This window comes from Epinephelus fuscoguttatus, linkage group LG13 (genome assembly GCF_011397635.1).
Source record: "Epinephelus fuscoguttatus linkage group LG13, E.fuscoguttatus.final_Chr_v1".
Classification (NCBI taxonomy): domain Eukaryota; kingdom Metazoa; phylum Chordata; class Actinopteri; order Perciformes; family Serranidae; genus Epinephelus; species Epinephelus fuscoguttatus.
This window is the reverse complement of record NC_064764.1, coordinates 9,558,496-9,571,230: the sequence shown is the minus strand read 5'-3', so window position 1 is coordinate 9,571,230 and position 12,735 is coordinate 9,558,496. Positions and strand designations below refer to the sequence as shown.

The following is a 12,735-nucleotide window of genomic DNA, read 5'->3' as shown; positions in this document are numbered from 1 at the left end:
AAAACATTATACAGAGAAACTACTCTAGGGAGGCGCCAAACCCTTGCACACTGAGTCTGATGCATTTTATTGTTCTATTAGTTGCGAAAATTCACAGTATGAGACAAAATCAAAAGACACATTTCCTACCATGCTTCTCTCCACTAAAAGTACCTCTCTGGCTGTCACTCTCTCCCTGTGTCTTGTATTTGGCACCACTGCTGCATGAAGAGGCTGAGCTGTCCTCCCTCTCTGTCTGTGTGCAGTCCTCATCCTCCTCCTTGTAATCATCATCCACCTGAATATTACTATCTGACCTGTTGAAAGTAGGCTATATGAGTTATGAAGGGTGCTGTGCAACCTGTTCCTCTGTCTTGTTACAGATGTGTCCCACTGGCAGTTTTTTTTCTCTGATTCTTGGTCAAGCAACTCTCGAAAAGCTTTTGAGGGATGAAAAGGAACGCAGAAAATCAAACTTGTTCCAAAATTTTTCTGTAAATGTGACTGATACAACATGAGGTCATATTTATTTTTAGACATGCAACAATTTCAGAAAAAGAAAAAAACAGACTCAGTGTACAAAGACCTTTACCTGGGAGGAAACTAGAGGGGGAGGGCGCTATGCTTCTGCAACCATGCTGTCCAGTTATTATCACTAACCACTATATGAGCGCAGTACAGAGCAGCGACCATTAGCTAGCCAGCAGGACACACTCACAGGCTTTCATATTCACTCATATACACACTCAGTCAGGCCGTCATCGGACCAAGAAGCTTGGTTTGAAACAAACACAGAGGGAGCCTGACTTCATTCTCTGCTCAGAATGCCGTGACTACACTGTATCTTTACATAGAAATGAGTTGCTTGCTGCTTTATTAATGCTATGAATGTTGCAGACAGTGACTCTAACCCAAAGTTGCTTCACACCATGATATAAAAAGTAATGTCCATGGAAGTTATTATGTCAGATTTTAATATTTATAGTAAATTGAATACTTGTGCAATGACTAATTTAATGTATTTTTTATTCTATAAGCTAATGTGCATGTACGTTCAATTTTGATAAATTCACTTTAGATAGATCATAAACTGAAGTTGTGTGCCATAACATTGCCATAGGCTGTAAAAATTACCTTGATGTTCCCCACTGGTTTGCGGACCCTAACTTTGAAGCCTTGAATTTGGCACTTTGGCTGTCGCCATCTTAGGTTTTTGGGGCCAGAAGTGATCATATTTGGGTGAAACACTGGTGCTGTGGCAGAGCGAGGGGTGCATCTGACTGAGAAGTGGAGGACACTATCAGCAGACCTAAACCATTATATATGTGTTTATTTCTGCTGTATCACATTTAACATGTCTATGAGGACTGACAGGCTTCTGGAGCGAGCCTCAAGCTGCCGTTCAAAGAACTGCAGTTTTTGGCACTGTCGTGTTGGCTTCATTTTTCAGCCCTGAAGGTTGCCGCTTGATCATCATTGATATTTTTTTGTGAGATTGCTGCTTCTATCCCTTTAGTGCCAGCTTTTATTTTGCTATTTACAGTAGCAGAAAAAAAAACTTTTCCCATTTTCTGTGCGAGAAGATAGGTGAGTGGAAATAATGAAATCTGTCACTTAAATGCGGACGTCACAGAAATTTCCTTTATGTTTTTCTAATTTGTGTGCATACATGCAGTATTTACATTGTGGCAAAACTCCAGAGACAAGTAAGAGGATTAAATACACTCTTTATCTCCCAGAGGAAGCTACACAGCACCTCTGTGAATGATCCATCATCTTTTGCTCCTTGATATATCTCTTATCCTGCTTATCGTGATGTTACTCCAATCTCATCTTACATTTTTTTGTGCCTTTGCTCTCTCTTGTTCCTCTTCTTTCCCCTTACTGTTCTGCTAAAGTCACACACTTACATGGAGAAAGTATGGTGTTTGTTAACGTGAACTGCTTGACACAGAAGGGAACAAAGCATAGACAGGATTCGGTGGAAATGAAGGTGAGGCTAGGACAGTAGTCACGAAGGAGGCTAGTCGACCGGTCTGGCCCTAGTGCAGATCGATACTAGGTGATGTAGGAGCTGGTGGGGGGTGAATGCGGGGGCAGTAGATGGGCTAATCATTTCAGTCATTACCCAGCCGTGTCTCCTGATTCCAAGGATTAGCAGACGCAGAAACAGGGGAGATGTTGTGTTAGTGCTACAGGAGACTCTATCAGGGATTTGAGAAGTGGAAAACACTGCCTGTCCCCAGTCGCCTTTGGTAATTGTGCCTGCAGTACCGTGTACGGGGATCTGGGGAAGAGTGTGTGCGTGTGTGTGAGAGTGTGCATACAAGATGTGTTAACTGTAGTGTTAGGAGGCAAAGGACAGAAAGAAGAGGGAAAGGAGACAATGTTGGCATTTGCGTCGTGCATGTACGTGCACACGTAAGAAATACAAGCAGGCATTAGAGAATCGTGCACAGTCCCTCTCTCTCTCTCTGGTAGGAGCGGAGAGTCGTGGGAGAGCTTACATGCTTGCCTGCCCACAGGCCTTTATGTGGAGCTGATCATTTGACAGAGTACAAAGCAGCTAGAGAGACTGGCTAGCTCTGGTGCCCACGAGAGCCTTGTGAAAATTTCACACACCACGACATACAAGACAGGTGGAAATAGGGGAAATTACATTTACGTCAGCGGTCAAAGAGTCGCAACTGGCTAAGTCAATCAGCTGCAGTGCCCGCTTTTACGGTGCCTCACACTCTGATGTGAGACAAAAAACAAGTCTGTATAATTGAACTGTCATGCACAGTTGAGCACTTGAGAACAGCACTGACAACACGCCTTGGAAGCATATGAATTAAGAAACATGGATTTGTTGCCTGTATTAGTGAGTTTAAAAGGGGAAATTTACTGATTTTACACATCAAGATCAGTTTACTAGTTACAGAGAGCAGCACTTGGGTTGTGAATAGTACTGTGAAGTGTATAATATCTCCTGTGGCTCAGGAGGAAATATTAACACCCGTGTTGACACTAAGTTTATACAGAAAGCCTGCTTTACAAACCCGAGGCATAGAGTTTGAAGGACACTGACATTCATATTTAACGTATTTTCATCACTGCCTATCTGAGCTGGAGCTGATAAATACCCATGGTTACAGGGTCATTTAACCTGGGAGTAAATGCCATTTGTAACCTTTGCCATTAAATAGAAAAGCCAAATGTTAGCAGATGTTAGGGTTTTTGGTAAGGATATGGATATTTTTCAGCCATTTTTGTATTTTAAAAAGAAGTTTATGACCTGTAGTCTGTGCATACCTGAAAGTAGTGAGAAAATGTGGATGATTTAATATTCCATGGCCCTGACCTAATCTAACTGCCATCACCACTGTTAATAAGACAAAAACAACTAGAGAACTCAGAGCGCAGACCTCCGCCAAGCAGCTCGGATTTCCCGCCATTTTATTATTTTATCCACTTCGCTTCAGCAGATCACCACCAAAATTTTATCATCTGTTCCTTGTCCCATTATCAACCTTTCCTGGTTCAGAACTTTTTGAGTTATTTTGCAGACAAACAGACAAACAGACCAGCGCCAGCGAAAACATAACCTCCTTGGCAGAGGTAAAAATGGTTCTAACTCTTTGAATGTTAATTTATTTTTCACTAGTAAAATACTTAAAAAAAAAACTTGGCTTTTAAGGAGCATTTTGTCAAAACGACCTGTCAGCGTGTTATACACAAGTAATTAAAAAACAAAGTAAAATCAGCAGGAGACTGCTGCTGCGGGTGGTGTGAGCTCTGCGCCACGGACAATTGTTGACAGTCCACATGCACAGTGACAGGGCTAACTGTAGCATCACAGAGCTAACATTAACTATTGATTGTTAATGGGTTTCACTGATGGACCGCCTCGGTTGAAAACACCGCGCTAAAGTGCCCTCTTGAGTGGCGAAAATGAGAGGATGTGCCCTATCAGCTGCCCTCTTGAATGATGAAAACGAGCGGATGTACCCTTTTGGCTGCCCTCTTGAGGAGTGAAAACGAGTGGATGGCCCCTTTTGGCTGCCCTCTTGAGGAGTGAAAACGAGTGGATGGCCCCTTTTGGCTGCCCTCTTGAGCGAACAAAACAAGACGATGTGCCCTATTGGATGAAAACAAGCGGATGTGCCCTTTTGGCTGCCCTCTTGTCCCAATGTCATGCAGTAGGTGCCCTTTTTTCCTTTTCACCCCTGCCCTTCAAACATCCTGAGTCCGTCATTGATGGGTTTCACCACAGAGGCGAGCGTTTATGGTGTGAGTTTGTTGGGATCATTTAAAGACTCTGTGTTGGGGTGTCCAGTGGCTTAGTGGCTTAGTGGGTAGAGCAGGCATCCCATACACCAAAGCAATGTCCTAGCCACAGCGGCTGTGGGCTCAGTTTCAGCCTGTGGCCCGCTGCTGCATGTCATCGCCCCCCTCTCCCCCCATCACGCCCAGACTGTCCTATCCAAAAAGCAAAAAAGCAAACTCTCTTTAAAGGCTTGGTGTTGGATGTGAGCCGCTGTTGCTGTGTTAGCTCATGCTAACTGCACTGTGAGGACAGCAGCCCCGCAGACAGTCTTTCAGCACTGTGTCTAACCTGTTTAATGACAGCAGAAAGTTTGCTGATCAGGGGATCAGACCCTTGGCACAGTTGTGTTGTGTTCCTCTAAAACTGTGAAAGACGTATTTGGCTCTTGGTGTTTACTGGTGGCTTGGAAACCAAATTTAAAGATGTACCGCCAGCAAAGCAATCTGGCTCCTTTTCTTTAAGATAAAAGAACCTGGATGACAACATGAGTTATTTTTCAAAATTTGGAAAGCTCCCTTCAGAGCCAAAGAAGACACATACAGCTGTCTTCACAGGCTGATACGCCTTGTGGCTAGTAAACTGAGCTTCATGAGTAAAATTGGTGGATAAATGAGCTACAAATAGAGCACAGTGGACACATTTTTTATAAATGAGTGATCCAATGTTTCCTCTTGGATCTCACTGGTAATCTGAATGTTTTCATATAAAGTTTAGTCAAACTATGATGAGGTTCATGATATCAGTAGCAGAGACAGGTGGCGGTATAAAGAGTCTCCTTACTGTCAGCTTTGCATGTACCGCCGCTGCCAGCACATACAGTATGTACCTCCACATGCCATGAAGCTATAACCCAAAATGTTTTTCACAGCTGACAGACCATTATTTTGAGATGCCTTCATTATACTCTATGCAAGAAAGATGCTTAATTATCTTTTCATCAAATAAGGAAACCTTTGGAGAAAATATGAGAATAATTTGGAAACAAGTGAAGCTCCATTGGAACTTTGGGTGGACTAGACTCCAGAATTATGTATGAGAGTATGTGGTGAGATGGTTTTTTGCAGTAAACACTCAGACAATTTGGCGTTCGAGCTCCACTGGTGGGCTTCGTGCCAACGCAGCTTCACACCTTGTAGTCCTGCCAGTCCTGTGACCTGAAGGTAAAGCAAACCAAAGCTGTGAATACCGAATGTACATCTTGCCACCTGACTGCAAATGTTCAGCATTCAAAGGACATGCTGCCTCACCATCATGGCTTCCTTCCAACACCTGCAGCTTCTGACACAGCTTCAAAAGGAAAAAAAAAAAACACTGAAAGCAAAGGCAGGATGTTTGAAAGGAGCTTAACATCTTCAGCAAAGGAACTTTTCAGTCTTGCAGGATGCATTGTGTGTTTGGACACAGGCAAAAGAGGCGAATGAAGCTGTTAGGATAATCTGGCCCAACAGCCACAAAATCCAAGTTGAGAGTTATAGAGGTGGAAGTCACATGTTAACTAGATTCAACAGTGAAGGACAGCAAAGTAACATTGACTGACTTTGACCTTAAAATACAAGTCATACTCAACTTAAGCTTGGCAGCGGAAAATCAGGTTAAACCTCTCTACCAGAGTTCTTTTCAATTCATCCAGCGACACGCTGGGGATCACAAGAAATAACAAAAGTTTCAGGAGGGAAAATGAAAGTGGCAACACAAGGGAGCGATGCATGGTGGCAGCAGTGCGGGTGTCTGTGCATGCATGTATATTGGGGAGATTAAAGATATGACATGTGGAAATGATGCCAAGTTCCACCTCTTCGTCTTCTTCTCCAAAGTTGTCCTCATGGGCCCTAGTAAGTTTAAAAATAGAGCTTTTCTAATGGAGAAGAGGGCCAAGGGGAAAGAGAAGAGCGAAAGCGTGCAGAGACTGGAGGAGTCCTCTGTGGTAGGAGAATGCAATTTGAGATTGGCCAGATTGCTTTTTTTTTTTTTTCCCTTATCCCCCTCGGCCGCTCATGAGGCGTGATATGCACCGGCGGTGTCCCTAAGCCGCCATAAGCCTGACGCCAGTACCCACCCCGCCACCAAGGAGTCGTTCTACTCACAGCGCGAGAAAATCAGCACGATGAAATAAAAGAGGGACTCCAAAAAGATCAGTAGGGATATTGGGAGTGATAGATGAGAGTCAGGCGAGTAGAGTCTGGAGGGAGCAGAAGAAGGGTGGAGAAAAGGGGAAGGAGCAAAAGGATGAAGGAGATAGTTTCAATGGGATTATGGCGGGATATGGCAGAATATAAATGCACTTGAATTGTCCAAGGCTGATTTCTCACGGTCACATTGCATTGTGAGAGGTGCATTGTTACGGGCCTTTGTTACAGGTTTGTTCTCCCTCTGAATGAACCAGCTGGGTGTCAGAAAAATAAAGTCACAGACACGCTGCAAATCTGTCTTGGGTGAAACAGGCGTTGAAACGTTTTCGTCTGTCTCTCTCTGTCACTTTTAGGAGGAGAGGGTTCAGCAGAGGCAGGGCAGAAGGAAACGTCCACTTGTGATATTTGCCAGTTTGGGGCAGAGTGTGACGTGGACGCAGAAGATGTTTGGTGAGTTTGCACACACAAACACAACCACAAAATGCTTTTTTTTTTGTCAGAGCCATGTGACACCAGTTAACCAACAAAGCTAGTGATCTTGACACGCTTTTTTTCCATCCAAACAAAATACCATCTACATTTGCTATTTGAAATATTTTAGTGAGCTTGAACACTAAGAATTTATATTAGAACTCTTTTTATACTGCACACATCCTGCCGCTGAACACCCACTGAGGTTTAGTGCATGGTTGACCATTTCATTTAACCTCAATTACTAGAGCAGGGCACAGAGAGAAAGGAGATTTTCGCTTATTCTGGAAATCCAATTACTATCCTTACAGGACTTGCCAATGTCAGGCCAAAAATGACTTTGACTCTCACAAGGAAAACTAGTTCAGCGAAGAAATAACGTTTGTCGTGAATTTAACCATTCATTGCAGATGAGACGGATGCAGGTAATGTATTATCGGCTCCCTGACATGCATGAGAAAGAAACAGCACTAGAAACATCCCCAGGGGTACATAACAAACATGTGTGTGCAGAGCCCAGTTACATGAAGCCTCAAGCAGGGCTGAGCAATATGTCAATATTGTATCGATATTGTGATGTGAGGCTTGATATGGTCATAGATTTTGAATATCGTAATATGGTTTTAAAAGTACAATGTGTACTCTCAGTCAAAACAATAACAAAAGACAGATCAATACCATTATTGCAGTAATTTCCTCCCAATTAGGATTCCTTCGGTGTTCATTGTTCAAAAGGTTTTTACTGTGAGCCCAATTATTGCAGAGGTCTCCTCCTCTCCAAATCAAACGGACCAGGTAATTAAAACTGGTTTAAACACTGAATAAATCAGTTTCATGTTAAGAATTAGTGTTTCTTCGACGCTGTTTGGCTCGTCACAGATGGGCCACTAGCCCAGCTCCTGCTGTGTGCTCACCTTTTTGATCTGATTACTCAAGATCCAAATGTTCAGGAGGTTTTCACTGTGAGCCGAATTATCGACAAATATATCCTTGCTAAAACAAACAGAACCTGTGATTTAAACCTGTAAAACACTGAATGAAGCAGTTTCATGTTAAAATCAGTGTTTCTCTGATGCTGTGTGGCATGGCAGGGGCTTGAGCCTGGCTGCCACTAACGTTTGCTCACCTTTTTCTCTGATAACTTAAAATCCAGACATCCAATGATTAAAATCCTCTGTCCACTTAAAACATTTAGTTAAAAACAACTAAAAGCTAAAACATGTAGTGAAAACATGTGGCTTAAAACTGGATAAAAAGTAAATGCATGATAGCTTCTAGCAGACCATGCAACGGGGATATGACACCACCGCAGACTGTTTTCATGCACTGTTTATACGTATACCTACGAAAAGTAATGCATCACAATTCTTATATAAGCCACGTAATCATGAGCCAGTTATTTATGTATGACCCACGTAATCAGGAAGGCTGAGATCATGTGACCAATGATGAGAGTAAAGAAGGAAGTAGTTTGAAGAGCAAAAGTCTGTGTAACAAGTCAGGTTGAAGTGATGGATTGGTCAAATAAACAAAGGACTTTTCCCCAGGAGACTGGTGTTTGGAAACCAAGTGAATTTTTAGTCATTTTAAGGTACCTTTTTGAAACCTAACCTAAAAAACTTTACGTTAAATGCACAACTTTACATTAAATGTGTAACTTTAGATATCATACAAACCATTGAATGAGGAAATGTTGGCCACTGACAGCTGACAGCAACCAAATGACATGCACCATGTCCTTGATTAAAATTACAAATTTCTCTGGGTTTCTCTGATCATTGTTGGAAATGTTTGGGATAATATAAGTACACTCAAACTCAACAAAATATGTTTGTATTATATATTTATATATGATCATATTTAATATTAATATCTATAATTTATATACAATAATATTTGTATATTTACATGATCGACTCATTTTTAGACATTGTAATGTCGGAAAATTAAATTTTATCTTAAGTGGCTGCATTACAATAAAGTGAGGTTACTAGGCTGTTCTAGATGTTCTATTATTTGCCTTTACCAACTTAGTCACCATATCCACTTTACTGATGATTATTTCAAACCTCTCATTTTGTGAATATTTTTTGAAAGCACCAGTCAACCCTACAATGTTGTTGCAATAGTATTGTGATATTTAAGTTTCTCCATATTGCCCTACCCCAGACTCAACTGTTGGACTCGTTCCAACACCAGGCAGTAGCATCAGGGTTTTTGCTCTCTACAGCATGAGTGAAGCTTAAATGAACCAACATTACTGATTTGGTGTGGAACAAGGATCAGCTGGTATCAGCAAAAGGAAGGCAGTGCTTATAAGAAATCCCAGGCGTACCGCTGGAAATTAGAAGTGCCCTGAGAGTATGACTCTATCAAACTGCCTGATGTAATGGAAAGATAATGTACCCTGGTGTGCAATAACCGTAATGCCGACGAATGGTTTCATGATGCATTCTGAGCCTTGTTGCAAATACCAAACAGCTGGAGTCCACTCCTCCTGATGCCACCCACTTTCACAAATGCACCTTAATATTCTACTAAAACGTACAAATGGATTTATTGGCAATTTCTTAATCCCCAGAGGTAGAATTCATAAGGTCACAACAGCACAAGGCACTGCAGATGATGTGTGCACACAAAACTGAAAACATAAAAGAAAATGGAGCCTCAAGCATGTGCAGCACAACTTGAACAAAGGCAGTTACACAATGTATATCATGAGACATTTGCCCCCACAGTCAGAAGACGATAGATAAGACGAGAGGCAGCCTACCTCAATAATGTAGCTCGTTAAAAAAGTAGTTGACACCGACAGACATATGAATATTTCAGAGTCCTTTCTTATAAAATGGAAACTACGAGTACTCTTTAATCTTTCAAAAGCCCCAAGGTGTTTTGACAAGAATGTTTCTGGCGAATAATCAGACAGGTGATTGCAACCCAACAGCAGGTAATTTTCATCAAACAGCAGCCAACCGCTGCAGTAGCGCAGGATCATTTTGATTAAAATGACAGGTTATTCCAATCAGGCGGCAGCTGATTTTAATCAAACAAACTGTCAGTTAATCAAACAATGAGTGGTGAGAGATGACTGTAATCAAAAGCCAGGTGACGGCAAAGTGATGTGTTTATTATAATGCATTTTTCTTATTTTCATACAAACAATACAAAGTGATAGGTGAATGCTGCTTTGTAAATTGAAAGCCACTGCATCAAGTGTTCTAAGGTATGTGGGACTCAAAGTAGTCTGATTATAAAATTGAAGGGCCATTTTGTTTTTCACTTCATTAGTCAAGTCAGAAGTTTATTCATGTTTGTCATGTTCTCTTTGGGAGCTTTTTTTTTTTTTTTCATTTTGCCCTGACCAATCAGAAGATGCATTGTCCCTGTCAATGTTATTTTCAGCAAACATAGACACTGCACTGAAGGCTGCCAAGAGCATTTAACTTAAAGCTGTAGATGGTAACTTTTATAAAAAAAACAAAACTTTTGTCATATTTGGTGTACATGAGACATAATCTGTTAAAAAATCATGTTCCCCTGCCTCCTTCCGCCTCCTCTGGCCGCCATGCTGGAAAAAGTCAACCACAGTACCAAGCTCCACCCACTGGCCAGACCAGCTAAACAGTAAAATGTTTCTGAAAACATTTGAGGCAATGCCGTAACATACATCAACAACTCAATTTGTATTTGACCAGCACTGCCTAGTTAAACGGTTCATGAGCAGTGATTGACATGATGACAGCTGTATTAGAGACTTCTCAGCTCTCAGTGTTTGTTTTCTTTAAGCTGCAGTAGATTCTAGCAAATGCTCTTAGCAGCAGCAGGAGAGGGAGGAACATGATTTTGTTTTCACAGACTATCTGTTTCATGTTCTGCTGTGTGGATATAGACAGTTTCAGCAAATATGACATTAAATTATTTTTATAAAAGTTAAACTGTAGCTCTAACTTTTATCATGTTGATTCAAGGAATATTGTCTTTACTTCTTCACTGTCTTATGCACGGGCCATACTGCCTGCGTGAGCAGTGCATCAAGGAACTGCGTTTTCTTTCCAGCACCCATGTGAACGGGTTGGAACAGCCACACAGCGCTCCTCAGGTGTGACTCGGCTGCTGCTCAGCTGCAGAATATCCAGAGAATTGGAGCTTTGCCTATTTTTTCTGTACAACGCGTACAGTTTCAGTGAAAATAAGCAATGAAAATGATTTTCTGATAGTCATATATTGACATGATACACCCTTTCACTGCAGTTTCAATGTCATTATCTGTCACAGACATGAAAAAATATAAATATTTCTTTTTAACTCAGTCTTTCCTAATTCAGTTTCAAAATAAAAGCCCTCTGACGACATTTCTGTCAACAGGATCCCTTTAATTGTTAACAAGAGGCTTTTAATTGTGAAATATTTGCAGGACCATGTCATTGACAATGCATGGCTCCATAAATGATTCCCAACTTTTAAATGTGGAAATACAGTCGCTATGCAGCAGCATTGCAGCAGCAACACTGTCTTTGTGAAAACTGTACACATGCAAGACACAGCCGTTCAGCCCATCATGCGCTGCTCATGCAGACAGGGTGGCTCAGGTATTAGAATTAGATGAGAGGATTGATACCATTCTCCTCTATGAAAGTAGTATTGATCTTTTCATCTAACTCATGGCAAGAAAGCGAATAGATGTATTTCCCAGAGTTTCAGACTATTCCGTCAACAGTTGTCGACTTTATTGGGATAAGACAATATGGTCACTGAGTCAGATCAGGCAATCATTAAGTCATAAATTCTTGCTGTAACTTGGCCAACAGGCATGGCCACACAATAGATTCTGACAAATCATAAGTTGCTGTCTTGTATGATTTGCATGACACTGTGCACAGGCGATTGCTGAGGTGCCGAAGACTGTTCCACATTACAGCATCAACAATATCATTCCTTCTTTGCTCTAGAGTGCCCTGTGCTTCTATGGGTCAACATCATGAAAGACATCGAAGAAGTCGTCAGCTTGGCAAGAAAAAGCAAAAAAAAATTCTGACATGCTATTCGTATTGTTTGTTGTGTTCCACTAATAAAACAAGCAGTTGCAATGCCCAGTGCTCATTTTTGTTCCTGTCGCCCTATGTCTGTGGGAGCGGACCATTACTGGGATAATGAGCTCTGAACCTGGCACAAGTCAACTTGCAACAACATGTTACTATTTTTTACCACTATTCTGGCTTTAGCACAGGAAGGCGACCTCCACATTCCTTATCTCACCTAAAAGTTCTGATTGGCTGATTGAGCACAACATTAGCCTCTTAGAATTGCTGAAATATGACTGCAGCAATTCAGTCAGCAATTCACTCTGGAACTAGGCTAAACTCAAAGGACCATTAAAGCCACTATGCAATGAACGCATTACTTTCTTAAAACGTAAACAAATGTCAAGACACTTGTAACTGCTTGTGGCATCAACAACTGTTGCCTTCAGGGAAATAAACCACCAGTGTGCTCTTCAGTGCAATCATGACAGGACACTTTGATATTTTTATTTTATTTCTTATACCTGATCATTATGTTCTTACATTTTGACAGCATAAAAGAATTCATGACAATTATAATGAAGGGTTTTTGTCATAATGTGCTCAGAAATTATGCTTTCACTGAGCAGTCTGGTCAGGAGGAAATCAACATCCCTTTGATTGTATATGCCATCATTTATGACTCACCATCTGAATTCAAATAAAGAGAAGAGAAAAATGTGGTCTGTGGTGTGACTGAAATACTGTAAGGTGGTTAAAGCTATTTTGGCTGAACTATACTGCATTTGACCCTGCTGTGGCATAAAGACTCGCTATCCTTACA

At 41.4% G+C, this 12,735-nt stretch overlaps 1 protein-coding gene across 1 annotated transcript in view; it reads left to right on the top strand.

Annotated features, from left to right (window-relative positions):
• The window catches only part of tmeff2a (transmembrane protein with EGF-like and two follistatin-like domains 2a), a 152,885-nt gene that overhangs the window by 119,510 nt on the left and 20,640 nt on the right, over positions 1-12,735 (top strand). Inside the window, exon 5 of the mRNA XM_049594828.1 lies at positions 6,771-6,867. Within this exon, the coding sequence (XP_049450785.1) occupies positions 6,771-6,867 (97 nt within the window). The remainder of the gene's footprint in view (positions 1-6,770; positions 6,868-12,735) is intronic.